The 27,003-nt window shown below is 50.1% G+C and overlaps 12 protein-coding genes and 1 non-coding gene across 13 annotated transcripts; 9 read left to right on the top strand and 4 right to left on the bottom strand.

Moving 5' to 3' along the window:
* Positions 1-679: 679 nt before the first annotated feature.
* ASPBRDRAFT_42408 (uncharacterized protein) lies at positions 680-1,939 on the top strand. The gene has a single exon (XM_067624798.1). It carries the CDS (start codon positions 782-784, stop codon positions 1,475-1,477), a length of 696 nt encoding a protein of 231 aa, XP_067479928.1. The 5' UTR covers positions 680-781; the 3' UTR covers positions 1,478-1,939.
* Positions 1,940-3,487: 1,548 nt separating this feature from the next.
* On the top strand, positions 3,488-5,475 carry ASPBRDRAFT_42409 (uncharacterized protein). Its single transcript, XM_067624799.1, has 4 exons — positions 3,488-4,092; positions 4,152-4,548; positions 4,606-5,033; positions 5,100-5,475. Exons 1-4 carry the CDS (start codon positions 3,964-3,966, stop codon positions 5,319-5,321), a joined length of 1,176 nt encoding a protein of 391 aa, XP_067479929.1. The 5' UTR covers positions 3,488-3,963; the 3' UTR covers positions 5,322-5,475.
* ASPBRDRAFT_42411 (GMC family oxidoreductase) lies at positions 5,451-8,161 on the top strand. Its single transcript, XM_067624800.1, has 6 exons — positions 5,451-5,902; positions 5,985-6,104; positions 6,162-6,378; positions 6,447-6,980; positions 7,036-7,639; positions 7,693-8,161. Exons 1-6 carry the CDS (start codon positions 5,871-5,873, stop codon positions 7,923-7,925), a joined length of 1,740 nt encoding a protein of 579 aa, XP_067479930.1. The 5' UTR covers positions 5,451-5,870; the 3' UTR covers positions 7,926-8,161.
* Positions 8,162-8,226: 65 nt separating this feature from the next.
* On the top strand, positions 8,227-8,298 carry ASPBRDRAFT_t136. The gene has a single exon. It is a non-coding gene; the product is annotated as a tRNA-Gln (tRNA).
* Positions 8,299-8,955: 657 nt separating this feature from the next.
* On the top strand, positions 8,956-10,121 carry ASPBRDRAFT_42414 (YoaK family protein). Its single transcript, XM_067624801.1, has 2 exons — positions 8,956-9,256; positions 9,327-10,121. Exons 1-2 carry the CDS (start codon positions 9,034-9,036, stop codon positions 9,920-9,922), a joined length of 819 nt encoding a protein of 272 aa, XP_067479931.1. The 5' UTR covers positions 8,956-9,033; the 3' UTR covers positions 9,923-10,121.
* Positions 10,122-10,379: 258 nt separating this feature from the next.
* ASPBRDRAFT_549647 (MGR2/ROMO1 family protein) lies at positions 10,380-11,181 on the bottom strand. The gene is made up of 5 exons (XM_067627324.1): positions 11,010-11,181; positions 10,900-10,926; positions 10,815-10,844; positions 10,672-10,762; positions 10,380-10,586 (listed from the first exon to the last, which is right to left on the bottom strand). The coding sequence occupies exons 1-5, from the start codon at positions 11,062-11,064 to the stop codon at positions 10,463-10,465; spliced, it is 327 nt and encodes a 108-aa protein (XP_067479932.1). The 5' UTR covers positions 11,065-11,181; the 3' UTR covers positions 10,380-10,462.
* A 774-nt stretch (positions 11,182-11,955) lies between these two features.
* On the top strand, positions 11,956-14,249 carry ASPBRDRAFT_123490 (putative cytoplasm to vacuole targeting Vps64; the record flags this gene model as incomplete). Its single annotated transcript, XM_067617607.1, has 2 exons — positions 11,956-13,077; positions 13,128-14,249. 2 exons carry the CDS (start codon positions 11,956-11,958, stop codon positions 14,247-14,249), a joined length of 2,244 nt encoding a protein of 747 aa, XP_067479933.1.
* A 707-nt stretch (positions 14,250-14,956) lies between these two features.
* ASPBRDRAFT_42418 (uncharacterized protein) lies at positions 14,957-17,105 on the top strand. Its single transcript, XM_067624802.1, has 6 exons — positions 14,957-15,058; positions 15,114-15,229; positions 15,278-15,321; positions 15,416-15,996; positions 16,070-16,737; positions 16,788-17,105. Exons 1-6 carry the CDS (start codon positions 14,972-14,974, stop codon positions 17,044-17,046), a joined length of 1,755 nt encoding a protein of 584 aa, XP_067479934.1. The 5' UTR covers positions 14,957-14,971; the 3' UTR covers positions 17,047-17,105.
* ASPBRDRAFT_176078 (ribonuclease P subunit p20 family protein) lies at positions 17,042-18,329 on the bottom strand. The gene is made up of 2 exons (XM_067619821.1): positions 18,156-18,329; positions 17,042-18,091 (listed from the first exon to the last, which is right to left on the bottom strand). The coding sequence occupies exons 1-2, from the start codon at positions 18,226-18,228 to the stop codon at positions 17,493-17,495; spliced, it is 672 nt and encodes a 223-aa protein (XP_067479935.1). The 5' UTR covers positions 18,229-18,329; the 3' UTR covers positions 17,042-17,492.
* Positions 18,330-18,576: 247 nt separating this feature from the next.
* ASPBRDRAFT_124301 (BTB/POZ domain-containing protein) lies at positions 18,577-20,055 on the bottom strand (the record flags this gene model as incomplete). Its single annotated transcript, XM_067617680.1, has 2 exons — positions 18,577-19,891; positions 19,952-20,055. The coding sequence occupies 2 exons, from the start codon at positions 20,053-20,055 to the stop codon at positions 18,577-18,579; spliced, it is 1,419 nt and encodes a 472-aa protein (XP_067479936.1).
* Positions 20,056-21,228: 1,173 nt separating this feature from the next.
* ASPBRDRAFT_206581 (amidohydrolase family protein) lies at positions 21,229-22,510 on the bottom strand (the record flags this gene model as incomplete). Its single annotated transcript, XM_067621775.1, has 1 exon — positions 21,229-22,510. One exon carries the CDS (start codon positions 22,508-22,510, stop codon positions 21,359-21,361), a length of 1,152 nt encoding a protein of 383 aa, XP_067479937.1. The 3' UTR covers positions 21,229-21,358.
* Positions 22,511-23,423: 913 nt separating this feature from the next.
* On the top strand, positions 23,424-25,099 carry ASPBRDRAFT_124564 (uncharacterized protein; the record flags this gene model as incomplete). The annotated part of the gene is made up of 4 exons (XM_067617705.1): positions 23,424-23,748; positions 23,799-24,039; positions 24,097-24,193; positions 24,242-25,099. 4 exons carry the CDS (start codon positions 23,424-23,426, stop codon positions 25,097-25,099), a joined length of 1,521 nt encoding a protein of 506 aa, XP_067479938.1.
* Positions 25,100-25,679: 580 nt separating this feature from the next.
* Positions 25,680-26,881, top strand: ASPBRDRAFT_65030 (amidohydrolase family protein). Its single transcript, XM_067628505.1, has one exon. It carries the CDS (start codon positions 25,774-25,776, stop codon positions 26,836-26,838), a length of 1,065 nt encoding a protein of 354 aa, XP_067479939.1. The 5' UTR covers positions 25,680-25,773; the 3' UTR covers positions 26,839-26,881.
* The last annotated feature ends 122 nt before the right edge of the window (positions 26,882-27,003 follow it).

The raw sequence follows: 27,003 nt of genomic DNA on the forward strand, positions 1-27,003 counted from the left end.
TGGTCAATGGTGCACCATTACGTCGCGTCTAATTATAATTCATAGAAGCTCAACCGGTCGTAGGTATGGCGTTGTTAGCTTTAGATAGCTATAATACTAGTAACCTATGAACAGTAGGGCATTGTATCGTGCGGATACTGGTCAATTTGATATCTTTGTCTGAAATATTCAAACACAGCTTAAAAATACGATAAATGCTACCAGAGTTGTGTGATGACGATTCTTATATACTGCTCAGGCCACGTGCCTGCTAGAAGGATCGCTCCGCGTGTCAGATTGAAAGTCAGGGGGCTTAAGGGCGCTTCTAGTACTAGCCTAGCCGTCTCAGTAAGCGTATTGCGTCGTATTAATAATCGATGCTTGAAGAAAGTCTAAGCTTTGATGCATGTCAGATCGTATAGAGCACTGATCATCTATCTGGGTCGTATCAGGGGTGTTTGTGATGGAGCTCGGGACTCAGAAAGACCATAACGGGTAGTTGTGAACAAATATAGCGTAGGCAGCATCTGAATAATTCGTCAAGATAGTATACAGCCGTCGGGCTACCGTGGCCTAGCCAGCCTAGTGCTTACGCACGTTCTCCCTGGCTTGAGACAATTTTGATTAGATACACTGATAAGAGTGACTTTCCTGCTGGGGACATCTGTCAACATTAGCAGCTTCTCTGTATAAGAACGCGAGGACGGCCTCGTCGATACATTCCAGAGCAACCACAATTCGTGCACTTCATTGTACTGCACCAACCAAAACAGTTATACCAGATCTAAGTCCTTCAGCTAAAATGGAGAACCAAGATATCTTCGAGCTGTACTCGTTCTGGTGTTCTTCATGCTGTCAGCGGATCATCATCGCTGCTCATCTGAAAGGCATCCCACTCAAATTCACTTATGTCGATTTGCGCACAAGAGGGCACCATGACGCAAAATATAAAGACGAATTGAATCCAAGTGCTAGTGTGCCGACCTTGGTGGTGCATCACCCCGACGGCAACAAGACCATCATCCGACAATCCATGACAATCCTAGAGTACTTTGAAGAAAGATTCCCGGACCAAAGTCCTCTACTGCCACCTGTCTCTGCTTGGCAGGATCGCATCAAGGTACGCGACCTGGTCAACATCATCGCGATCGACGTTCAGGCGCCCACCAACTCCCGGATTGCCAAGCGCGTCAGGTCCGTGCGAGATAACGTGGAGGATCAGGAAGGCTTCGTTAGGCAGGCATTCACGGATGGCTTCCAGGCGTATGAAGCCCTGATCTCCCCATCAAGCAAGTATTCTTTCGGCGACCAGGTGACATTGGCCGATGTTGTGTTGGTTCCCACGGTCGATCAGGCATTGCTGTACGAGATGGACTTGGAATTTGTGCCTAATCTCCTGAGAGTCTATAAGTCGCTAAAAGAGCTAGAAGCTTTCAAGGCTGGAGATGGAAAAAATCAGGGAGATACCCCGGAGCAGTTCCGGTCTGCTTCCCAGTAACCATGGCTACTACATGCGCCATTCTCATATAGATAAGTGTCTGTCGAGACACGTTTGTGTATACAACATTTGTCACACAAGAAGCTGATGGTTCTGGGATTAACATTGAATGTGCAAATTTTGGATGTATAGCACAGTCGATTATCGTCAGAGAAAAAGAATGCGATGATTGGGGCGGTATTGGCGCGAAGTAATGGATCTGATCTATCCAACTGAGGTCGAAGCTAACCGACAATATGCATGATGGATACTTCTTGGCGTGTGCAATTCGAAGTGAATGTTAATGCGGATCAAGCTGCAAGCCTGGCACATTTTGAACACGACACGAGTCGATTGACAGTTGGATTGAAGTGTGGCCCTGCTGCTTGATGCTTGAGATAAGATTCGTTTCCATAGCAAGGCGACCTGATTCTCGTGACACCACAGAGAGTGTGTTGTAGAAGTGAAAGCACACTGGACACCATGCACAAAGTAAATAGCATACCAATTATGCTTATATTATCAGTCGACTTCAGGCTTGTGGGACGCTTCTGCTGATATTGGTTTGTAGCACAAATTAGGCTGTAGAGCAACTGCAAGTAGAAGCATGGCCCAGATAGTACTCCGTGTATCTCCTTTCAGGATCATGCCATATGCTTCCCTTTGCATGAAGTTGGTGCTCCAGAGCTGATAGCATACGTAAGAAGCCGATAACAGTGCGGTGAAATACGTGCTGTGTGCTTATTCTCATCGACCAATTCTCCGTCTGGCGGTCTATAATTGTGTAACCCGAGCTGCCGTACGTAGATCCAAGTCGTAATCAGCGCATGCGTTTCCGAGCACTGCTCAGACCACACACAATGACATAAATCGACTTGTGGAATTTTGCGAAATCATGTTTGTGCGCGGGGTAAACAACGATGGTTATAGTATGCCAGAAAGCCTCGCGCCTCGGAAACCCCGAGAGTATTCCCCACTGAACCAGCATTCCGATCGCGAAAGTTTATAAGGTCCGGTCGGCTATCTTGGCAACTGCTGGTGTCTATCCAGAATTAACTTCGCCAACATTGTGGTATCTGAACTCCCATATCGCCTACCTGAGTCATGTCTGATGAGAGCGAGAGGAAGGAATATGATGTGATGCGACCTGTATAGTTTTCTAGAGTGGTGTAGAAGCTGATAGATCAAGCAACGCTCGTCGAGCCATCCTATCTTTCAGTCTCATTCTGACTCGTCTCCGGAAGTAATTCGAAGGAGTGCAGGGAAGGAGCCATCAATTGGACACGTGGTGTGTGTTGTTGCTCTCACGATTATTGCGAGTACCATCTCGTGGGGCAAATTCGTTCTAGACGAATAATTGTTAGAAGTACACGAGCAATTCAAGGCTTCTCGTGTTTGGAAAGGGGACGATGCAGGCCTAAATTGAGGCTGATATGGCCGAATCATTGTGGGAGATATTGTTGCACTACCTAAAGTTCAGCTTTTGGATGTCAGCAATGCTCTGATTAACTACGAGTACGAAGGACACTCAAGGTCATTGCAGATTTTGCCCAACTTATTTTCGTGTCCGTCAATTTCCGAAGTGCGGCCCCTGAAAGGTGACTTAGTAACGATCCGGGCTTGGCCAGGTCACTGATGGGCAATACGTCTCCTGCAATTGGCGGAGAACATAGTCTGCAGGGTACTTGAAAGCTTGCGCAGACCCCGGCACACCATCCGGTTGCATCTGAGGGGGGCGGATGCACCAGAAAAGCCAGGTCAGCCATGAAGAAACAGTGGGAGTGGGTGGGGATGGTTGGCTGTTAGGGAGCGGGTAAGGCTGAAGCACATTCCACTCGCTTTGCGGTACCGGATCCACTGCACGCGCTATTCACCCCTAGGGCCCTCGCTCTCTGTGCTGGTTTGTAGGAGAAATGGTGGCTCTTTAGTCATTGTCTTTGAGGGGAGATGAGAAGATTTTCTGTCGCCTAGATAAGAAAAATGATTCCTTCCCTTCTTACTCAAGCATCCCTTCACATTATCCCAATGTCCATCTCTACGCCAACCCCTAGTCTCTGCTTTCTTTTGCCAGGATGCAAGGCCTAAAGCAGCATCTTACTCTATTTAGAAAGCTCACAGTGAAGCTCCTATGTGCTGCTATCTGCTTTGGCCTCTCGGGCGCTGCCCGGGGTCCGTTGTCCCCTCCCTTCTATTGCGTCCTGGCGAACTGACTCCTTATAGGTCTGGATTCTGGGCTTATCGCCAGCACTGTTGCGGAACAGTCGTTCATTGACCAGTTTGGCCTAGAGGCCAACTATCTCAGTGCATCCCAGAGAGCAAACCGATTGTCAAACATCACGTCTATGGTCCACATAGGCAGCTTGCCGGGCGCTATAGTCGCATTCTTGTGCAGCGAGCGCGTTGGGATACTCTGGACATTCCGTCAATGTTGCTTGATGTGGATCATTGGTTCCTCGGTGTTCATTACCTCCCGTAATCTTGGACAGGTATATGCCGGTCGCTTGATAATGGGTCTTGGTATTGGACAGTTTGGTGTAATGGCCCCCATCTACCTCGGGGAGGTAGCACCCAGAGAAATCCGCGGGATGCTTGTGGGTTTATACGGCATGTCCGAGTATCTAGGAATCATGATTGGGGTGAGCTTAAACAAAAGTATATGAGAGAGATATGTGACCCAGCTTGCTGATCTGTCCAGTACTTTTCCATATGGGGAGCGTCCATCCACATCCCCAACTCGAGTGCTAAACAGTGGGTCATCCCACAAAGCGTTCAGATTATGTGGGCAGGCCTGCTTTTGATCGCTTCCATGTTCTGTGAGGAGAGTCCTCGCTTTCTGTGCCGAAAGGATCGTCCCCAGGCGGCACTCCAATCTCTGGCACGACTATGGAACGTGTCGCCGCTGGATCCGGGGGTACATGATGAAGTCTCGAATGTCAAGATTCAGCTCAAACTCGAGCGGGAGGTGGCATCGCGATCAGGGCTTATTGGAGTATTGAAAGAGCTTTTCGGAACAAAATCTCATCTGAAACGGATTGCCTTCGTTTTTGTCCTGCAGTGCTTGGGCGAGTGGTCCGGCCCAAACTCGGTGACCAGTAAGTCTCGCCCGGAATCAGAAGTCTGCGCGCTCGTGCTAATCTGCCGAACACTAGCATATGCCCCCGAGTTATTCGGACTCTTCGGTATCCAAGGACAATCGCAGAAACTCTTCACAACAGCCGTCTTTGGTGCTGTCAAGTTTTTATTTGCGCTGATATCAGCCATATTCTTGATCGATTATTTGGGTCGGAGAAAGACATTATATATCGGTCTTGTGCTTCAACTTATCGCTCTGACCTACGATTCAATCTTTCTCACTATATTTAGCTCTCTATCGGGTCAGTCGCAAGACGACCCGGCGGTAAGACATGCTGCCATTGGCGCGATTGTGATGATATATTTCATTGGCATTGGATGGGCCTTGGGTTGGAACTCAATCCAGTATTTGATCACCGCCGAGTCCTTCCCACTGGGCGTTCGAATAGCAGGTGTCACCCTTGTGACACTGTGGCATTATGCCAATCGGATTGGCATTTCCAAGGTTGGTGTCGTATAGATCCTTGGCGAAGAATGACTGCCGAATGATGCTAACTCGAGTTCCCCTTAGGCCACCACACTGATGCTGCTCGACCACGATTCCCTGACTCCCAAGGGTACTTTCTGGTTTTTCACCGGCATGTCATTGCTGGGACTCCTGTTCACCTGGTGTTTCCTGCCAGAAACTGCTGGGAAAGGACTGGAGGAGACTAATGAGCTGTATACGGGGGATCGCGGTGGTGCAACCCCGCACGACCAGAAGAATGAGCGGAATTCGCCCGCATCGCTGTAAATTGCACCCAAATGAAGTTGCATCGGGGGAACCAACTACTTAAGGTTATATCCGTAGCCCGTCAGAAGCCCGCATATCTATTTCCGTTATTCCTGGAACTAAAGTTGGACCTATCGACTTACCCCGCAGGCCGAGATGCTCGTAAACTTCCTCATTCCCCTTGGACTCCTCTTTAGTGGGTCGAGTTAATCAATACGCTCCGCCACACTTGAAATTCGAGTGGGGTAAGCTTTGGGACATGGTCAAAGATTGGCTGGGCTGCGTATCTCAATTGGCAGATGGGGGCTGCAGCTACATGGATACTCTGCAGATGGCTGGCAACGCGGAAATGCTATTCCATCAAGGCGCTCCTCCTTGCAGCGGTATTGTCAGGTTCTGGCGCAGTACAATGGCGGAATAAACTCCATCCTCCGGTTGCACCAGTGTATCCTCGTATGCTATAAACCCGAACGTGTCCTGTTGCTCTTTCATGCAGAAGGGGCTTTCCCATATTTTGGCTATTAGTCTCTCTCGCGTCACCCCTTTGACTATTCGACTGTGGTGTGTAATATGGCCGATTCGTACGACTACATTATCTGTGGGTGAGTCCCCTCTTCTCATGAAGCATGCTCTGTGTCCCATTCCTGAACTACACCATGACTAACGGTTGGCTTCGACTCTCAGGGGTGGCACCTCAGGATGCGTGGTGGCCGGGCGCCTGGCTGAAAACCCACACATAAGAATTCTTCTCATCGAAGCTGGACAGCATAATAAGGACCTCGAAAATGTTCACATGGTCGGCGGGTTCGTACGCGCATTACCCCTCAGAAAATCGGCTCCTCTTTTTACTGAATGAGTTAGTTGGAGTAATCTGCTCGACACGACGACCGACTGGAATATTGTCACTCCTCCCATGTCTCATGTCAATAATCGCCAAGTCAAGCTCAGCAGAGGCAAGTTTCTGGGTGGTTGCAGTGGCTGCAATGGCACCCTTTGCATACGCGGCAGTAAGCAGGATTACGATGACTGGGGTCTAGATGGGTGGAGTGGCAAGGAGTTTTTCAAGTACATGCAAAAGGTTAATTGCCTAAACCATCCACTACAGGCAGGAAGATATGAGGCACAAAGCTAATATCTTCTATCCAGGCCGAAACCTTTCACACTAAGCCCTGGTTTAAGGCGTCCGATCGGCATCATGGCAACTCGGGTCCTCTTCACGTCGAACCACATGATCTGGCGCCCATCTCCGAATTGATAATGGACTCCTTCGTTTCGCAGGGCCTTCCATTGGACCATGATATGTTTACAACTGGTGACACACCCCATGGATGTGGTCATGTACCACGGTCAGTGTACAATGGCCTCCGCACTACTAGTGGAGACTTTGTTACAAATGAGTATCATCGCAACAATGTCACCATCATGACAGATACCACTGTGGACAGGGTACTCTTCAAGAAGACCCCTGGAGGGCTCAAGGCGGACGGTGTCTCAGTGGTAACAGCAAATGGGCGACGTGAGCTACATGCCAAGAGGGAGATTATCATCAGTAGTGGATCGTATTGCAGCCCTACGATTCTCATGAGGTCTGGGCTGGGCCCGAAGGAAGAGTTGCAGAAAAACAATATCGAATGCTTGGTCGACCTCCCGGGCGTTGGGCAAAATCTCATGGATCATCTGGTAGGTGGTGTTTCTTCTATATATCTATAAGTTGCACCTAACCAGATCCGTCCAGATTGTTTTCATGTTCTACGAGACAGAAAAGCCCGGTCTGACAACCGACCACCACGTCTACCACGGAGAGAATTTCAACAAAACCTACGCGCTTTGGAAAGAGAAAAAAGAGGGGTTTCTGTCAACTTTCCCTTTTGGCGCCTTTGCCTTTGCGCGTCTCGACGAACGCCTCAAAGATGAGCCACTGTGGAAGAATGCGCCCCGACAGCCAGGTCGTGACCCTATGGGCTTGGCACCCAATCAGCCGAATGTTGAGTTCCTTACCACGGAATGTTATGGCGGTCCGAAACAGTACGATCAATTCCCTATTGATCACAAGTACGCATTCTCCATCATTGCAGAATTGTTCTCACCTAGGTCCCGCGGAAGTGTGACATTGAAATCCAAGGATCCCCTGGAGAAACCTGTAGTGGACTGCAATTACCTTGCAGACCCACTGGATCTGCTTGTGTTAACCGAGGCGTGTAGATTCGCCAATGAGATCATTACCAAGGGCGCTGGGACGAAGGACATCGTGAAGGGCTCTTGGCCTCCTAATCTGACCCATCACACTTACACGAAGAGAGAACAGTGGATCCCTTATGTGAAAGAACATGCGACAACTTGTATGCTCCTTCTTCTGTCTGTTGGCACTACTCTTGCTGATTGTATCATATAGGCTACCACGCTGGAGGTACCTGCGCTATGGGCCCAGATGGCGATACTCAGGCTGTTCTCGATAACAAGTTGCGTGTGCGTGGCGTGACCGGACTTCGAGTGGCAGATTGTAGTGTCATGCCAACCCTGAATGGGGGGCATACCCAGATGCCTGCTTATGGGATTGGCGAGAAATGTGCGGACCTCATCAAAGAAACGTGGACGTCCGAAGCCTTCAATGTGGCGAAACTCTGAGGTGTCTGCCGGGTTGGTGCCAACGACGTGCTTTGGAGATCTACAATCGTCTATTCCTGAAAGCTGTGTTTTCCTTGGATATCTAAGTTATATGTCATGACCTACTAGCTTGTTCACTAAAGTGCAAGTCTTAAGGATTCCGCTTTAGGTTCTTTCCCGTCATAGTTACGCTAGTCACACCTCCTTACGCATGTGCAATGATCATTTCAACTGCCTCCATAGATGAAGAGGAAGCATAAATTATAACCTTGGTATCGTGAGCGCTTCATAAGCTCAACCTATCACATTCTCTCAACAACAAGGTTGTGTAGTGTAATGGTTATCACTCTGGATTCTGATTCCAGCAATCCCGGTTCGATCCCGGGCACGACCTTTTTGTATCTTGGCCTCATGCCCAGCAAGCCATTTTACTTTTTCACCCCATAATGTGGCATCTATCTTCTATTGTCTACATATTAAACCTTATCATTATGTCCTCCCTTCCATTTGACTTCTACCTGGGCCTCAGCTAGCTACCCGAACAACAATGGTATCAAGTAACCCCCTAAACACCCAATAACAACCACCTCCGTCAGCCTTGTGGGCCCCAACCGCTCATTCCACCTAAACGCTACTTACCTACCCACTTCTTACGATGCCGATAACCCGGGCTAACCAGCCAACCCACCACAATGCGCCATTGTAATTTGTCCATCCTCTTTTAGTGCTGCCGCAGTAAGGCTGATAGCGTGCTTGCGTGCTTGTAGCAGAAAATGGCGCGCAGTAGGAGGAAGAGAAAAACTGATATCGAGCCAGGAAGTTTCGGTTTCTTTTTATAATTTTTGCACGGAGATTTACGTAGTTAGTAAGTTAGGGGGTTTCTTGATTTTCCTTCTTCGTCGCAGTAAAGTTACGTATCTATGGAGATAACTCTCCCTCCCCTCTTAGGGTTTAGGGTGAAGAGGGGGTGGCTAGACGGTTCTTTTAACTACTAATCTGTGGTAGGGCTTTGAATTTTGTCTTCTAATATATCTTTACTTTTACCCGATATATTCGGTAGTCTATACTCTATCTTTATCCTTGTACATATCACACCTACTACAGAGTATACGGAGTACACTGCTCAGCAATGTCAGAGCCCTTCCACCCCGCGAAATCACCGGCCCTCCCGGTCGTGGAATCCTCCACCGACAGCAAATCCCCTCACTCTCAACAGACCAAAGCGCGCCGGTTAAGAGAAACCGTCGATAGCAACTATGCCGACATCATCTGTATCGTCCTCTGCTTTGTCACGGGGCTTTGCGACAGCTCCGCATTCAACGCGTGGTCTTGTTTCCTAGCTATGCAAACTGGTACATCTTCCCCTTCCCCCTTATCCCACCACTTCAGTTCAACCACTAACATAACTCTCTAATAATAAAGGAAACACCGTAGTCCTCGGCCTCGGCGCCGCCTCCCTCCCCAAAGACGACAGCGACAGCTGGCTAAAATCACTCGTCTCCGTCGCCAGCTTCGTAACCGGGTCATTCGCATTCAGCTTCGTCGGCCGCCACCTCGGTCCCACCCGTCGGGGCACCTTATTCGCCTCGTTCATGGTGCAAGTGATTCTCATCGTGATTGCCGTGTCCCTGATCCAATCTGGTATCATTGCGCAACCCAGCGATGTCACCTCTGGACATCACGGTGGCAAGCTGCTAGAATTGATTCCCATCGGATTATTGGCTTTCCAATCCTCCGGATCGATAAATAGTACGCGCTCGTTGGGGTTTAATGAGATTCCGAGCGTGGTTATCACGAGTGTGTATTTTGATATTGCCTCGGATAAGAATATCCTGGCGGTGCAGAATGTGAAGAGGAATAGGAGGGTTGCGGGGGTCGTGGCGTTGTTGATTGGGGCGATTGTTGGGGGTTGGTTGAATCGGAGTGCTGGGGGGATGGCGTCGACTTTTTGGTTGGCGGCGGGGATTAAGTTTTTGATTGGGTTGGGGTGGTTGGTTTGGATGCCTGTTAGGGGGTAGGAGATTATCCCCCTATATTTGTTGATGTTGATGTTGTTGGTGGGAATGGGGAGGTTGGATGGTGGTGAGAGGGGGTAGGATTGTATAGTATTTTGTTTGAGGGCGTTGTATAGATGGGTGGGTAGACTTGGGTTGAAAAATAGAGTATAGATTTGCTTTTCTGGTATCTGTTTAGTAGCATGGGTGAAATGGTTAGTAGGGATACTTCACTGATGTGAACTTGGAGGGGCGATGTAGATATATATCAGTGAGAATTTACCAGCATTTGTTATAGGTAGGTATGCATTCATGATCCATTATGATTATCCCAACCATGCTAGACGCTCAATACATTGCAACGCATCAGGTGACTAGCGGACAGTATGATCTGCCCTTCGATATGTACATGATACAGTCACTGCCGCTCTGCTCAGTCTTGACGTCTCGGTGATTAACTTGTCATTCCTTGTTCCATGTTCCAGGATACGTTATCGTACAATCTCTTCCCCACCTCACAACGCTGATATCCCTCATTGGTATAATCCATCATCTCATCAAGGTTTAGTCGCGCATCGGACGCAGGGGGCTCTGACGGGGGAGCATCATCGGGGGTCCGCGGGCGCGGAGCCAGGCGTCATTGTGAGGACCTTCGGTACGGATAACGCTGCCGATGGACATGAAGAGGCTATCACAGGACTATGGTTAGTACCCGTCGAGCATCTTGAAAAGATATCTAAGGACAGAATCGCAAGGAATCGCGCAGAACGTACCCAAAAGTAGCACCAGAACCAAGCATATATTTGCCCAGGGTACGCATAACACCATTAGGTCCAGCGCCGTACTGGAAGATAGTGACAGTTCCTGCTCTTTATCAGTCGAGTTCGGAGAGCCGTGTTTGCATAACTAGACGAACCGATGATGAAACCCATGATACCTCCAACAGCTGTTGAAAAGTAATTAATACCGTATTAAGCAGACTGCGAACTAGGTCAACCTACTGGATCCCATCATGGCACCCATCTTCACTGTAGATCTGTCAGTAATCCGTACAGGGAATCGAGAGCGAAACTCTTCCAGCTGGAATTGCATGGAATCTGCTTGAACTCACTCTTCTCGATGGTGGAGGGACCATGCCCTTGAGGGGGACCAGCAACGACGGGCATTTTGAAAGATAGTTAATAAATATACAGCGAGCGCACGAATTTGACAGCACGAGACCAGTTCCCTCAGCGGTCGTTCCTCCGGATTCAGTCTTCTACAGTCGGCAGCAAAGCTCCAACGGTGGGCGCATCGAAACCCGAGGCCCAGAAACACGTGACACCGCCTGCCGTATCAGGAGAGCAAGGTCCGTGCGGTGTTACTAAGCGCACGTGTGTTAACACGTGATTTTGGCCTCAGGCGTAGGGAGACCAAGGAAGCCGTGAGCTGATCGGCTCTTCTCTCCCGCCGCAAGTTGGTGGCTCTCCCCATGAAGTTTGCTCCTGAATCGTCTGATCTAGTGCCTCGACTTACTTTTTCGGCGGCTTAGGAGCCTGTGCAAGGCGGTAGTTCCGTCTCGTGCCTCCGTCTTCCTTGCTGCCCGGTCGCTTGGTCCGTTCACTCTTCGGTTCGGGCCAAGACCTCCACGCCTCCTTGGTCAGGACTGAAGCGCCTTCTTGCCTCCCCATCAGATCACCTCTTAGACTCAACTGTTCATACTCATCCTGCCGTGGTAAGTGTGACTTGCTACCTGTTGGGGCTCCTGTGGCACTCGACGATGGCAGGCGCTGTTGCGTCGATGCGGAACGAACTCGATGTTTATCTGGGGTCGTCCGGACAATTGCTAACGTGACCTTCTCTCACCAGCCGAACGGACTGTATTTACGATATTCCCGCGCTCCTGCCGTCGCTACAAACATATTTGCCTTCGAGGTCCGTCGCGACGGGCACTCACGGGCGGTTAGCCTCCGGACGCTTCTCCTTGCATACTTTGACGATCCTCTTTTTCCGTTGAGCGAACGAGCGCCTATGAGATAGAGCTCCTTTCCACCACACACCATACGGTATCCTTCTCCATGACTGCTGTGGCATCACCACCTAGTGTGCAATCGGGCCCTCACTTGGGATGGTTCGACTCTGGTAACGGAGGACAAGGTGCTCTGTCTTCAATGGACGCGGAAGAAGTCTCGCGAACTTTTATGCCGCGAAGGACTGTTCAGAGATCGAATTCCTCCTCTTCCTTAGCATCTACTTCATCCACATCGACCGCTATAATCACACCGCAACCCTCTAATGCGGGACACGTGAACAACGTTGAACACGCTACATGGTCAGCAAAGAAGAAATCCTCAAGAAATACCTGGGCGAATAACAAGTCAGAGCCGGTGGCTGGGCTGAGCAACACCCGCTCCCAGGCTATGCCGGCCTTTTCTTCGGGGCCAGGAGCCTCTTCTACTATGACCGCGATCCACCAGCCGTCTTCCATTGTTCCATCTCAACACATGCTTCAAGCATCACAGCAAAATGGCGTACGCGCCGCGAGCGCGCCAGCAGGCGATCCTCCCGCCATTCTTACCCTCATACCCATGAACGGCACCTTCGACAAAAAGCAGATTAATGTACCATTCTATCCGGACCTACTACGCATAGGTCGCCAGACAAACGCCAAGACTGTGCCAACACCGGTGAACGGCTACTTCGATTCTAAGGTGCTGTCCCGGCAGCACGCCGAAATTTGGGCAGACAAAAGCGGGAAAATCTGGATCAGGGATGTTAAATCGTCAAATGGTACATTCGTGAATGGGCAGCGACTGTCTCCGGAGAACCGCGAATCAGAACCCCATGAGCTTCGCGAGAATGATACTCTCGAGCTGGGAATTGATATCGTCAGCGAGGACCAGACTACGGTTGTCCATCATAAAGTTTCCGCCAAGGTTGAGCATGCCGGTGTATACAGCAGCATTCCGAATATCCTGGACCTCACCCTAGGCGACTTAGACCCTGCTTCTGGAAACGGACTGCTCCCATCTCCCCTTAGTCAACCGATGTCACATCTCAGGGGGCGATCGGGAAGCAACATGAGCAACCGCAGTTCCCAGAGTGCAGCTAGCAGTCAATTCAACGCAGTCCAACAACAACGTCAGATGAATTATTGGAATTCTCCTATATCTATAGAACAAGTTGTCAAGCGACTTACGGTACGTCATCAAGTCACATTTGCAGCGAGCGTGTTCTAACATCTTTTTAGAGTGAAATGAAACAGGCTAAACAGCAATCTCAAGAGCTCCGGCAAACCGACGAGTTCTTGACTACCATAATGAAACCCGGATATGTGGAAAAGGAGAAAGCGAAGCCTCCACCTGCGGATAACAACGCTCCCCGTCCAGTTAATGGGCGGCCAAAGATGCCTCGCGTAGACTCCTTTTCTCGCTTTTCCGACCCTCCAGCTCCTCCACCGCAGCAACCTTTGCCTGAAAAGCCCGATGCTTTGCCGCGGAATGGCACAGACGCCCTATCGCCTTTGAAGCGGTCCGAAACCGAAAAGTCCAAGCTCGGCCCGAACTCGCCCGTTACACGTGAGAATAGCCAGATCTTGTCCCTCATCGAGGCTCTGTCGTCCGCCAAGAGGGAACTCGATAGCCAGGGCGCTCGGGTTAAGGAGCTTGAAGCGTTATTGATTCAAGAACGAAATGCTCGGGAATCCGCCGAGGAGAAGGCCCGGAGCTTGGAGATGAAGACCACTCAAGCTGCTTCAAGCCCCACAGCAGATGCTGAATCTGAAGACGATAGCACTGAGAAACTGACTGCAATGGAAGAGCCAAAGACTGTGCTGCCGGATGCCGAAACTTCAAGCGAAATTGATGCCTCCGCTTCTGAAAAGCAGTCCTCGCCGGAAAGCCAGACTGATGTTTTACAACGTCGCCTCGAGTCAATGATACTGGAGATGGAGGAGATGAAGAAGCAAGTCACAATGTTCAAAGACCGGGCAGATGTCGCAGAGAATGAGACTGCCGAGGCTCGGAAGTCGCTGGCGGAGATGATTGAGACTTTGCGGCAGGAGCGCGCAGAGCGTGCCCAGGGCAAAGCAGTGTCTGGCGCGCAGACAGATGCGCCTGCTTCTGCTGATTCTTCATCTGAGCCGCAAGAGTCTGCCGAAGAGAAGGGCAGCGTGTGCGCTGAGCAACCACAGCTCACTGCGACGCCGTCTTGCACGAAAGCGGTGGACAACGCAAATACGACGTTTGCGACACAATCACACCGCCACGATGTCTTGGAGCAATCCAGTCCATTTGCGTCTATGCTTGGAGTGGTGCTTCTGGGCGTTGGGTTGATGGCTTACCTGAATGGCTGGCAGAAGATGGACAAATGATCATTCTGGCTGGCGCATCATGCCTTCTGCCGGCACATGTCTCAAATTGTGCTTGATCACACCTTGAAAAGCTCGTCTTGTTCTTCAAGTTACTGACCTTCGATCCTTCCTTCATACCTTTTCTTTTTGATTCTCCGCTGGTTCTATTTCATAGTTTTCCCATCTTGTATTTTGCTCCGACGCTCACCAGGGATAGTGCGCTGGGTCTATGGGTTGATTTTCTTCGTTCCCCGTTATTTCCGTTTATTCCCTCTTCTTGACCTCCTCTTACGTGCAGTTATCCTTCTTGCATAACTCGCATGACTCTCCCTCACTTTTCTTGTTTGTTCCTAGATATCACTCCTCGTGGGCGCCCTGTTGTACCAGTTACGAATTCCTGGCAACAGTGGGATTTCTTTCTATGTCGATGTCTCTTTCTCACGGGCAGAAGCAGGTCGTGTAAAGGCTCACCCGCCTTTGTGTATTAGTCTATCATAGCATACTCCTTTTTCAGCCGAGCGATGAATGACCATTTCATGCTTTTTCTGTTTTATGACGACCTATACTGGGGAATACTTATCGAATGCGTATGGTTTCTCAATAGTCCCATAGTTAGCGATTACGGTAAAAGTAAAGTTCTGGCCCATGCAATGGCGGTCTCACGTGATGCGCATCAGACATCGCCGCTGCCATCCGACTGGCCTTCTGGCTACAACTACAGCGTGATGCTGTTCCCTCCAAGCATGCAGTCCGGACCTTCGATAGTGAAACCTCGTCCCAAACGTCGACGGCGGATCTGTCGTGCTTGTGATGCCTGCTACAAGCGGAAGGTACAGACTATAGTTGTCACTCCGCAAAGTTCCATCCGATCTTAACCCCTTCTAGATCCAATGTGATGCAGCAACGCCCCGCTGCAATTGGTGCCATCACCACGATATTCCTTGCACGTTTAAGCGCAACCAGGACCGTATCCAGGAGCGCCCTGAAACCTATGGTTCAAAGTATGTTTTCTCAATGTAGTTATAGTCGTTTACTAAGACTTGTCCAAGCACCCAACGATCTGATTCCACAGAAATACCCATTGCTTCACAAGGTAATCATTTCATACCCTTCAACTAAAACATATATCTTTTCCAGACTTCGCATCTGCACTGTACAAGACACTGACCGTTGTGGATGAGGTGTAGACCGTCAATCGGACCCTACATTAACCCAAAGTCGTCCGGAATTAACCTTCACAGTTGGGCCCCAGAGCAATCTCCATGTCGGAGGACACGCTCTCGGGAATCTATGCACTTTCAACGGTCTGCCATTCTTCTCCGGTACTGGCCGCCAGTGGATAAAGGAACGCACAGGTGAAGATGTCAATCTCCAGTATACGTCACCTAGGCCATCCACACTCGACCCATCAGTGCCCAATGGCGTCGCGCATGCCGTACCGCTTCCGGACAAGGGCGTCCTATATCAGCTACATGATGAATGGCATCATTCAGTCCTTTCCAGACTGTTTCCGTTCATAGACCGCGTACTATTCGATTCAACTGTCACTGCCGCCTACCATAATGAAACGAGTGTTTCTTCTCCTGGCGCTGACAGTGCTAGGGCTTGCATTCACGCATTTACGACTGCCTGCCTACATTCCTCAGATCAGCAACATGGGAATAGAGTAATCCATGCAGAGGACCACCTTCAGGCCGCCCACGACTTAGTGCCCCGGATGCTGCACGAGTCGGTTACCATAGATGGTCTGCAGACCGTTTTAATGCTTGTAAGTTTAAACCCACTGATTTGTGGAAGATGAAGAAGAGATTAGGGCAGATGCTAATATATCATATAACCAGAGTCTTTGTTCTATGGTTGTTACAGGCAATATCTTAATGCTTGAGATGTTACTAGCAACTGCGATACGCTTCGTCTTCCATCTGAATGGCCACCTTGCTCCAGTCTACATCGATGACGACCAGTTCAGGAGGAGCCTACACGTTCGACACCTATTTTGGATATGTTACTTTATGGATAAGGAGTTTAGTTTACGTGCGGGTCATCCTCCGTGCCTGGATGATACTCAGTGCGACCTCACGCTCCCTGATATCCACCACACTGCGCCAGAATTCCTCGCAGGTATACGTCTTGCCATGCTCCAGTCTGAGGTATACCATCGATTATACTCCCTGAAAGCACTGCGCCAGACCGATGCCCAATTATTGGGCGCTATTCGTGATCTCGACAGTGCCTTGGAGATTTGGAGAATGTCTATACCCACCGACTTTCGGCCACGCCTCATTGATCGGGAAACCAACATTATGGACACGCCAAACACACTCTTTCAGTTACACTATCTGTACTGCATGGGTATGATTCACCAAGCAAGTGGAAGATGCTCTGTTTGGGTACAAAACCAAGACACCTCTGAAGCGGGCTCGAGTCTGGCTATCAGCGTTGAAGCCAGTCGATCGATGCTGCAGAAATTTTTAGACGACCGCCTTGATTTCAACAAGAGTAATCTGAGGTAAGGGTTCGTAGGCAAGTTCTTTTCCTCAATATTTACATATCTCGCAGGTTCTGTCTCCCCTATTTTCTGACAGCCATTTGCCACCTTTTTTCGAACATCCTCTTCAACCCAACGCACGAGAACATCGACGACGACTTGGAACTGTTCATGTCAGTTCCATCACATATCAGATCACGTCTGCCGCCGAAAATCCCAAGGTTGTCGGTTTATCAGATTAAGCTCTTTGAAGACTTTGTGATAGAGCTAGGCCGTCTTGCTAGTAGTGCTATCAACAAGGCACGGAGAAGATCCGAGCAGATTAATTAAGAGTTTGGAATATGAACAGCACATTTGTATATTAGAGTAATACTAATCGCTAAAGGGGTGTCTCTTCCTTTTTGTAGGCATAGTACGCAAAGGTTGAGACAATAGATTGCCCACATGCTTCTGCGCTGCTGTGGGCGTCCGCTGCATATGACGCTGGGTAGCCGCTGCATGACCGGATGGACTTCTTAGGCAGCTTGAGATGCTGCCGTTGTGACACCGGGCAAGCGTACGATCAAACCAGGTCTGGACCCATTGCTGAGTTCGAGAAGCCGGAATAGCGACTGAAGCCAGACGAGGCTCGCTGGCCGAGTTGTGTCGCATGTGCCTGAACTTGGCCATGCAGTCTGAGAGACGAAGGCCTCACCCGCCTGGCCGGCCATATATAGCAGCGTCCGTTTGGCTCTTTTGTCCAAGTCAATTGATCTTCATACCGTTCCACGAATCCCTCACTTCAACGAAACCGCCACTTCCACCATATTCACCCATCTCGTCCTCGTCTCCGGTAGCTCTTCTTCGCCCTCCAAACGCGCAACCGCCCTCTTCCTCTTCCTCATCGCCGACTTAGATAACTCTGCCCCATTCTCACCCTTCTGCTTCGTCTCCTCAATCTCCCTCTTCATCCTCTCACTCTCCTCCACCGCCTTCTTCCTCTCCTCTTCATCCTCCACCACATCATCCACAACAAGGACACTCCCCGTCTTCACACTGACAGTATACTCCTCCCCCCTCGCCTCAAACCATTTTCCCACCTTCAACGCCCTCTCCATAGCCCGCCCCGTCGCCTTCACAAACACCTCCTCTTTCTTCAACGCCTCGTTACTTTTCGCCAACTGCGCGATCTGATGTCTTCGGTCGCTGTTCTTCTTTCCGCCGATTAATTTTGCCGTCGCGCGGTTCTCCGCCGCCCGGAGGTACTTCTGCACGCGCTTGACGACGCCCATGGTGGGGGAGCTGGATGATACGTAGATGGTTTTGGGGGATGAGGAGCCTGAGTATGGGGAGGGAGTGGAGGGGTGTGGGATAGGTCGTTTTTGGATTTTCACGTCTAGATTGTGTATGTAGTAGGTTAGTGGGGATGGTGTGTGAGATGAGGGATGGAGGGAGCTCACGTTTGGGGAGTTTGGGCATGTTTTGGTTCTTTTTCTCGAATTCGAGAGTTTTGCTTAGGAGGGTAGGTGTCATATTGCTGGTCGTAGGATATGTATTCTTGTGTTCGGAGCAGATGGTTGTTGTATATGAGATGGGGAATGACGAGAAGCGAGCAGCGATAAAGTAGAGTGATTAAAGTGATGGAATTGGGAAATTAAGGTGCCATTCCGGATGTGGTTAGCGTGGTTCAGTCTAGGTTCTTATCGGCTTATCGCTGGCATTGCCTCTTTCGGAAAATTGCATTGCATTGTATGTATCTTGTTCATCTCATATTCCACATTAAGAGAGTTATTATCATCGCTTCTTTCTACTAAACCAATACCAACCAAACGCCATATTTTGTACAGTCTTACCATAGTCTCATGTCCCATCTCACGATCATCAGTATGCAGCCTGCAGCTCAGCTTTCGGCTCCTCCGCGGAGGAAAACAGCGACCGCATCTTCTTCTTGCGGCTCTTCTTCCCCAGTTTCTTCCCATTCACATTATTGACATTATCCGCAGGGACACTTTCAGTCGCAGTCTCTTCGGTCATGGAGCGTTGCATCTCAGGGTACTCTGGAGTAGGATCTTCCACTGGTGGCTCAGGCTTCTCAGGCACAACCGTCACTGCATCATGCATGTCGTTCCGGTACCAGTCCCTGTCCTTATTTGCCGTTGTCCAGTTCCGCCATGCGCCCCATCGCTCAGTCACTGTATCTTTCTCTAGTCCGTGTGTCTTCGTCGAAGTAGTAGTCGTCTCGGGACTTGGCTCTTCGACTATCGTCTCTTCAGTCGGGGCGTATCTCTCTTCCTCCTGCTGTGCTTCAGGGACATAGACGTCGTCGGTCAGCTCGGGGAATGCTTCCATGTGTTCTCTGGTGGTGGTGGTGTTGTTCTCTTCCTGGATCGAGTCAGGATATCCTGCCTCCGAGGGAGGTCCCTCTGAGGGCTCTCTATCCGACATGGTCTCCTCGATGAAAATCACCGCTTTGTTGTATCCTCGTCCGGGACTCGTAGGTTCCATGTACCCACCAACACCAGCACCATTGATATTAGCTTCCTGCTCCCCCCTATTATCCTGTTCATCTCTATCATCATGATGATATCCATTAATCTTAGGATACTGCTTCAACTCCGAGAGCTTCGCCTCATAAATAGCCACCATCGCCTGCACCAGACACGTCACAAAGCCTGGCTCCGCACCAAGAAGGTACTGAAACCGGGGACTCTCGAACAAATCCTCATCTTCATCGAACGCCGCCGCGAGACGACTCCTCACATAGACGCTGAAAAACCACTGATCCCAGTCCGGGATCTTGGTGATGGCTTTGCGGGCCACGCTGAGGACATCGAAGATGGAGAGGTCCTTGTCCAGCTTCTGCATGTATTTCTTCGATAGAGTCAGTAGCCCGCTGAGCTCGTACTTGGATGCCGCGGCGTAGGCGAGCACGCTGCGGCGGTACTCGGTCTTGGTCCAGTCGCCGCTGTGCCGGAGGGTCTGGTAGGTTCCGGTGTGGAGGTAGTGCACGATGGTGTGGGTGATGTCATCGTCGATGTCCGGAAGGGAGATGCAGGGGGTGGTTCGCGTGATGAAGTTCGGGTAGCTGCTGAGGATGTCGGCGAAGACTGGGGATTGCTTGAGGTAGTATTCGGGGATGGAGAATTTGCGTTCGCTGGGGCCGAGGAGGACGACCACGAGGCGGGTTTCGTAGGGTCTATACCAACGATAGGATCTGATTAGTAGGTGGTCATAGAAAGAGGGTATAGAGACTCACGATAGTTCCGGCTGCTCATACTCCTCGAGATCGTCGTCAAATTCGGGCTTCACGTTAGGAGTATATCTCGCCGACATGTTGCTGGTGTTGCCGCCGGCGACCATGTCTGTAGCTGTAGATGAAGCCGTACTCGCAGTAGTAGACCTATCCCAGCTGATACTAACACTAACGTCCAAATCGTCTTCAGCTGAACAATAATAGTGAAAGATGACCTCCACAGTGTCGGAGAGAGAGGGGTTTTCGGGACCAAAGTAACAGAAAATTCACTTCACTCACTGCCTGGAGCTGCAGAGGGGGAAACACGCAGGATATACCTACCCTCATACAAGTGAGCCAACCTAGACATCAGTTCATACCCTATGAGCTGTCCACCCCCCATGATAATTCCCACTTGCACCTGGACCAATCATATCCCAACACATCAAGCTCGAGTAGTTAGTTCCAGGTGTGCCATGTTTCATCTAGTAGGTTGGGTGGAGATTACTACTTAGTTACTTAAGAAGTTACAAGCTTGATGTGTTGGCGGTTGGCTAAGGGTGGGTTGTTATTGGGCAGATTTGGGCGTTGAGTGATGCTGGAAAAACTAAAGGGAGTTGTCACCCCACTTGGTTAGGCACGTCATGAATGTCAACACTTGACGGAGAATTGATTTATTTACTAGTCTAGTTAGTTAACTAGTGGGGAGAAAAGGGATTCTCCACTTGGTGTTACTGTCAGTTATGCCTCTTGTTGTTGGGGGATTTGATTTTGATTTTCGTGGTTTGAGAGTAGTAAGTAGTGGGCGTGGTGGTGGTGGGGAATCTGCACTAGTGTCTTCCGAGATATACTAATCAAACACTGATCTTGCTCAACGTAGACAATTGGCAGCTGCTATAGAAGTCTAGTTGAGATATATATTCAAGTTAGCAATAATCGGGGGCAAGAATTCCTCATTCTTTTCTCCAAAAAAAGTGTCCCTACGAGTCGCTCTAACCCATCTAGAATCCAATGGATTCCATCTTTCGAGGATCAGGTTATCATATAGGTGAGACCCAGCGGCTGGAGACATTCTCAACTCTCACTGTGCGTATTATGGCTTATACGTCGCCTGCGTGCTGAACACCGAATATCAACTAATCGTACAGTGCTCATTACTTGATGTGCAGCATCCTGCCTCCGCTCCATTCCTACTGTTGGTCTATGAGTGCATCATTCCGGCAAGTGGCTACATTCCCTAGTATGTGCAGCAGTTTGTGTCTGAGACTGACTTCGTGTAGTATATCTCAGTAGCTACCAGACATCCTGGCTAGGATGAGAAGAAAGTCGCTTTGACCAAAGGGTGTGGGTTAAATGGATAACAGGACTAATCCTAACAATTTGCAATCACCTTCCAAAAAATTTGTGGTCTTCCCAAGCCAAGTAGCCAAGCTAATTAGAAGGATCATATTCAACACCCTCCACCCAAGCTTTCTCAATGGAAAGAGAGTGATGGATATCAGTAGTCGGATCTGCGCTGAGGAGAACTAGGTCCGCACGAAGTCCTGGCAGAATGGATCCGCGGTCATAAAGCTGAAACTTCTGCGCTGCTAGAGAAGTCGCGCCACGGATAGCATCAACGGGCGATAAGCCAGCTTGAACCAACAACTGCAGCTCTTGATGCAGAGAAGCTCCAAAAGGAGGATTCGCTGGCACATAAGGGCTGGCGTTCGCGTCTGTTCCCACTAGGATTGGGACCCCGGCCTGGTGCATATTGACCACGCTGCCTTGTGCATTCAATGTATATGCCTGATAAGGCGCATGGGTGTTGTTCACGATCGATTGCATCATAATCAAGGTTGGCACCGTGGTCATCTGGTTCGCGGTGAGATTGGCGAGTGACGGAGCATCAATCGCTTTATCCAACGGGGCATGGCAGGGGATATCCACTTTTGCCGCTTCGGCGAGGGAATAATCGGCGTACGTGGTGGAGTGCGCGATGACCAATTTGTTAGCGGCATGGGCAGCCTGTACGACAGCAGCCAGGGTCGCTTCATCGGGGCCGAGAGGGTCGAGAACGACTTTGATGTAGTCAGCTCCTTTGGAGATGCGGTTTTGGACAAAGGTGCGGCCGGATTCTGGGTCCACGATGTATGAATCCGCCGGGAATCCAGGTGTATTGCTGAGAAACGTCCCGTTGACTGTTCCGCCGGCACCGGACGTACGCACATCAGTGACCCCTGTGGCTCTGCATGCGTCCACTGTCGAGATAGGAAACGATCCCATGTCCAGCGCTGTCGTGATACCGTATTGTCTCATAGCGTTCAGGTAGGAGCATTCCTGGATGTGGCAATGGGCGTCGATGAACCCGGGAAGGAGATATCCGCCTTTGCCATCGATTATAGTAGCATTGGATGCCGGGGCATTCGCCAGTCTCCCGTTGATGAAGACTACCGTGGAGACGGAATTTGGAAACTTGTTTCCGTCCCAGACATGAACATTGGTGATGGCTGTTTTTGCAAGATCCCTCTTTTCAAAGCCATGAGGAAAGCCGCACGCCGCAGCTATTGCTAGAAGGGTCGAAAGGTAGAAGAAAGACAACATTGGCAAGGTGATATGTGCAGTAGTATCGGCACGGTTGTATGCAATGGGTCAAGCAATGCTAAGATGCTATCACAACGACACTTTATACGTCCAATTTTGGCCTGGCATGTGTAACTGTCAGATTGCTCTTGAAGATATGGGGGTGGGACCTGCAGATAGAGTCCCACTGATAGCGGGACCACTCAACATAAGACTACGAGGCATGGAATTCCAGTAATACTATATCATCTTATTCCTATCCACCGAGCAATGTAGCTAGTGGACCAACAGCGTTTGCCAAGCCAGACTTTTCCTTTCGTCATGCGGAGAAGTCCGTCTATCAATGTCTTGCTTTCACTAAAGCTTTTAGTAAAGCACGTATACCTAGTCCATGAGTGTAGACTTACAATCTACCTGGAATCACCGTTCTAATTATATAGCACTGCCTTTCCTGGATCTATCTGCGTTACTGAGCCAAATGCATTCAGAAACAAAGGGCTTTCTGCGCAATAGGGAGATTTACCGGGGTGATTCAAGATCATCGTACCTGTCGGCGTGGACGACTTCACAACAGTAGATATTGGCGCAACGTCCGTGCCTAATATGACCAATCTTGTACTGGCCCGCCGAAGCCCTCGTAGAACCCTAGTTGTCTACGATCCTTCGCGTGTATCGCGTCCCGCAATTCCACATCACATGTTGATGACTTTCAGGGGCACTTGCAGCAGTGTCTGGGGTAAAATTGCGGGGAGGCTAGTAGCTGAGATAAAAGGTCAGCAGTCAGCAGTGGAATGATGATTTTGATGACATCTTAGGCTTGATATCGCCATTTCACCTTGTCCCTTGCCTGCTCTTTTTGTCAATTCTTATCTGCATCAACATTGCTCGAGTCTCTGTTCTCTCCTCGGGTGGTTGATTGATTCGTATATTCAAAATGGCAGAAGATAAGTTATCACCCTCCTCGCTGGAGGTGGAACATGTCCAAGTCGAACACCTCTCCACGTCGCATCGGGAATTTCTTCTTGCTCGCCATGGCACGCTGGATCTGGTGCCACTACCTACAGACTCCCCAAATGACCCACTCAACTGGCCTTCATGGCGCAAACATGTCATCATTCTTTTAGTGTCCTTTCATGCCATGATGTGTCTGTTCATGGGTGCCGGTATTATCCCTGCCTACAAAGAGATGGCGGAGGAAATGGGGGTTTCTCTGCAGTCAGCTACATACTTTACCAGCATGCAGATCATCATGTTAGGACGTAAGTCTGTAGCCTCTGTGGTGGTGGCTCATCTAACATATATAGAATAGTCGCTCCCCTGGTCTGGAGACCAGTAGCTATGCAAATCGGGTTGCGCCCTATCTGGCTCATTAGCACCTTCTGCTCAACACTCTGCAATATAGGATGTGCTTGCAGCAAGTCCTATGGTGTCATGTCAGCCTCGCGATTGCTGGTAGCGTTTTTCATCTCTCCCGCCATGGCTCTGGGGCCAGAGGTCGTCACGCAGATTTTCTTTAGCGCGGAACGTGGTCAGAAAATGGGGTTCTGGACGTACGTTTTGCTCATTCTACTCCTCTTATATAGGGCGCTGTCCACTAACAAATCCAGATTGATGGTGACCTTGGGACCATCACTCGGTCCGCTGTTGATGAGCTTTGTGGCCTTCCACATTGGATGGAGGTGGATCTTCTGGATATTTACGATTGTAAGACCTATGCCGTCTGCTTTAGGTTATCAACTAAATTCTGGTCAGATCAACTTCGTTCAGTTTGTCTTGTACCTCTTGCTCAGTCCCGAGACTAGCCTGTCGGCAGCAGACCCTCATCCACAAGAGTCGACGCTTTCCTTTCGGGCGAGATATTTCAGGTTCCACCGATTGTCGCAGGAGTCACTGAAGCTCGCTGACTTCTTCATACCATTGACCGTGGCAAGACATCACGTCATTTGGGTCACCACCGTCGCCTACTCAATAATCTTCAACTTCGCCTCTGTGCTTCTATCCGTCGAAATCCCACAAATATACGAGATCAACTTCCACCTCAACACACAGGAAGTTGGATTACAGTTCCTAGGCATGATAATAGGTGGCATCATTGGCGAACAAGCTGCTGGCCCGTTGGGCGATTTCCTAATGAGCTCCTTTGCCAAACGACATAATGGACAGCGAGCCCAACCCGAATTCCGCCTGTGGCTATCATATCTAGGGTACGCGACTGTGATCGCCGGCTTCCTCGTATGGGGATTTCGTGCAGCAGATGACCTTCAGCACCACTACGAGGTCTCCCCGATTGTGGGAATCGGTATCTCGTCTTTCGGGGCCCAAGTCATCACGACCAGTGTCTTTACCTACATGGTGGATTGCTACCCGGGTGAGTCGGCGGAAATTGGGATCTTTGCCAATGTGGTTCGTCAGGTGTGGGGGTTTATTGGGCCGTTCTGGTTTCCTAGTATGTTTCGCTCGGTGGGTATTAAGGGTTCGGCGGGTATCATGGTTGGGGTTACGGTTGTTGCTAGTCTTTTACCCATTATAGGAGTGCAATGCTTCGGAAGGGGGATCAGGGGGGAAGCTACTATTAACCTTGAGGCTGTTGTCGACAGAGGAGATGTCTAATGTCTGAGCGAGGTTGTCACTGGTTGCTAGCCTCGCATTTTTGTGACCGCTTTTACCATCAGGGCATACAGTTATAGTGAAGTGGCTCTGATTGTTGTTAAATCTATGACTGGCTTTTTGGACCTCCACGTCTTTCACTGAATGTCAGGAATTTCCTTCTCCAGTAATAGTTGATTCTTCAGATCGTGCTCAAGCATCGGTGATTGTACTGCTTACATGGTCTATGGGTCTTAATTATAGATATAACCGCGGTCCTATACAACATGGGGAGATGTAATTGCGGAAGGATACTTTTAGTATTGATTCTCAGGTGGAAGCTGGAGCATACATTCTTCAACTCATAAATGGTTGACACCTCCTGCATTTTGTAGGTTAACAAGTTAGACGACCAACAGAACCAGCAGTGGAAGTCAAAGAAAATATAAGATATCGATGATTGTCCCGGTTGCGGGACCGAACTACAAGGCGAATGGAATACGCGGCGGGCCTTCACTTCAAGTGGGACTTTCATGGAACAATGCCGGAATTAAGACATCGGACCGGACACGGAGATTAGACTCAAAGGAGTGGTTGGATGAATGTTATGTAGTAGATTTAATTCCAGCGCTGCCGTAACTCCATAAAAGCATCGAATCTCCCTCTTCCATCCTTTCCCATACATCTATCTCCTCACCATGTCCGCCAACCCTAAGAAGATCACCGCTCTGACTAACGTCCGCATCTTCGATGGCAATCGGATCCTCGATCCCAGCACTGTCATCATAGATGGAGAGGCCATCGGCTCCACCGATGCCACACCGACCGAGACCATCGACGCCAACGGCGCTGTCCTCCTCCCGGGACTAATCGATGCCCACATCCATTTACACGGGCCCGAGAACCTCGCCCAGTTAGCCGACCACGGCGTGACGACAGCCTTCGACATGGCGACCTGGCCCTTGGAGCTGCTCACATCGCTGCGAAACCACCCAGGCGTCATCACCAACATCCTGGCGTGCGGCATCCCTGCCACCGCCCCGGGCAGTATACACAGTTGCATGCCGACGCTCCCTGCCGAGGCGCTCCTCTCCACCGCTGCGGACGGGGAGAAATTCGTCACCGACCGCGTCGCCGAGGGCGCCGACTACATCAAAGTCGTGGCGGACGTGCCCGGTCCGACCCAGGAGACGGTGGATGCGATTGTGCGCACGGCGCATCAGTACGGGAAGAAGGTGATTGCGCATGCAGTTACGACGGTGGCGACGGCCATGGCTCAGGCTGCTGATGTAGACGTCATTACTCATGTCGCGATGGATAGACAGTTCAATGAGGAGGAGATTACAGCCATGGTGCGCAACCATCGCATTAGTATCCCCACGTTGGTCATGATGAAGAGGGTCGCCGAGCGCAGGGGCGCTAAGTATGACATCGCGCGACAGAATGTGGCAGCCCTGCATCGAGCCGGTGTGCCTATCTTAGCGGGTACCGACGCGAACACTGCCCCTGGAAGTCCGGCGACTGTCGCTCATGGAGTGACCCTGCACGAGGAACTGGAGTTACTGGTCGACTGTGGTCTCTCTCCCGTGGAGGTCTTGCGGGCGGCTACGTCTCTACCTGCTCGGTACTTTGGATTGACTGATCGAGGAGTGGTGGCGCCGGGTTATCGCGCGGATTTGGTGCTGGTACGGGGGGATCCCACAGAGGATATTCGGGTGGCTCGCAATATTGAGGGGATTTGGATTGGGGGGAGCGATACGTAAAGGGAGAGAGCTCCTGGATCTAGATGATTATCTACTGTTGCACATGAGTTTCATGTAATTCTACCTCTGTTTAGCATCATTTGCGTAGTATGAGTACCCCATAGCTGCATAAGCAACACCAGATTGGGGCTGCAGAATCGGTCCCGCTCATCCCAACAAGTCCCG

Source organism: Aspergillus brasiliensis, assembly GCF_001889945.1.
Source record: "Aspergillus brasiliensis CBS 101740 unplaced genomic scaffold ASPBRscaffold_5, whole genome shotgun sequence".
NCBI lineage: Eukaryota > Fungi > Ascomycota > Eurotiomycetes > Eurotiales > Aspergillaceae > Aspergillus > Aspergillus brasiliensis.

Excerpts from the sequence above, each read along its gene's own strand:
- ASPBRDRAFT_65030 (XM_067628505.1), top strand. The coding sequence starts at position 25,774 with ATGTCCGCCAACCCTAAGAAGATCACCGCTCTGACTAACGTCCGCATC.
- ASPBRDRAFT_42418 (XM_067624802.1), top strand. The coding sequence starts at position 14,972 with ATGCAGTCCGGACCTTCGATAGTGAAACCTCGTCCCAAACGTCGACGG. Across the intron at positions 15,059-15,113 it reads ATGCCTGCTACAAGCGGAAG|ATCCAATGTGATGCAGCAAC; the intron begins GTACAGACTATA and ends AACCCCTTCTAG. Across the intron at positions 15,997-16,069 it reads TGCAGACCGTTTTAATGCTT|AGTCTTTGTTCTATGGTTGT; the intron begins GTAAGTTTAAAC and ends TCATATAACCAG.
- ASPBRDRAFT_42414 (XM_067624801.1), top strand. The coding sequence starts at position 9,034 with ATGTCAGAGCCCTTCCACCCCGCGAAATCACCGGCCCTCCCGGTCGTG. Across the intron at positions 9,257-9,326 it reads TTTCCTAGCTATGCAAACTG|GAAACACCGTAGTCCTCGGC; the intron begins GTACATCTTCCC and ends CTAATAATAAAG.
- ASPBRDRAFT_42409 (XM_067624799.1), top strand. The coding sequence starts at position 3,964 with ATGGGTCTTGGTATTGGACAGTTTGGTGTAATGGCCCCCATCTACCTC. Across the intron at positions 4,093-4,151 it reads ATCTAGGAATCATGATTGGG|TACTTTTCCATATGGGGAGC; the intron begins GTGAGCTTAAAC and ends TGATCTGTCCAG. Across the intron at positions 4,549-4,605 it reads CGGCCCAAACTCGGTGACCA|CATATGCCCCCGAGTTATTC; the intron begins GTAAGTCTCGCC and ends GCCGAACACTAG.
- ASPBRDRAFT_42411 (XM_067624800.1), top strand. The coding sequence starts at position 5,871 with ATGGCCGATTCGTACGACTACATTATCTGTGG. Across the intron at positions 5,903-5,984 it reads TACGACTACATTATCTGTGG|GGGTGGCACCTCAGGATGCG; the intron begins GTGAGTCCCCTC and ends TTCGACTCTCAG. Across the intron at positions 6,981-7,035 it reads AAAATCTCATGGATCATCTG|ATTGTTTTCATGTTCTACGA; the intron begins GTAGGTGGTGTT and ends AGATCCGTCCAG.
- ASPBRDRAFT_176078 (XM_067619821.1), bottom strand. The coding sequence starts at position 18,228 with ATGACACCTACCCTCCTAAGCAAAACTCTCGAATTCGAGAAAAAGAAC. Across the intron at positions 18,092-18,155 it reads CATGCCCAAACTCCCCAAAC|ACGTGAAAATCCAAAAACGA; the intron begins GTGAGCTCCCTC and ends TACACAATCTAG.
- ASPBRDRAFT_42408 (XM_067624798.1), top strand. The coding sequence starts at position 782 with ATGGAGAACCAAGATATCTTCGAGCTGTACTCGTTCTGGTGTTCTTCA.
- ASPBRDRAFT_549647 (XM_067627324.1), bottom strand. The coding sequence starts at position 11,064 with ATGCCCGTCGTTGCTGGTCCCCCTCAAGGGCATGGTCCCTCCACCATC. Across the intron at positions 10,927-11,009 it reads TCCCTCCACCATCGAGAAGA|TGAAGATGGGTGCCATGATG; the intron begins GTGAGTTCAAGC and ends ACAGATCTACAG. Across the intron at positions 10,763-10,814 it reads TATCATGGGTTTCATCATCG|GAACTGTCACTATCTTCCAG; the intron begins GTTCGTCTAGTT and ends GATAAAGAGCAG.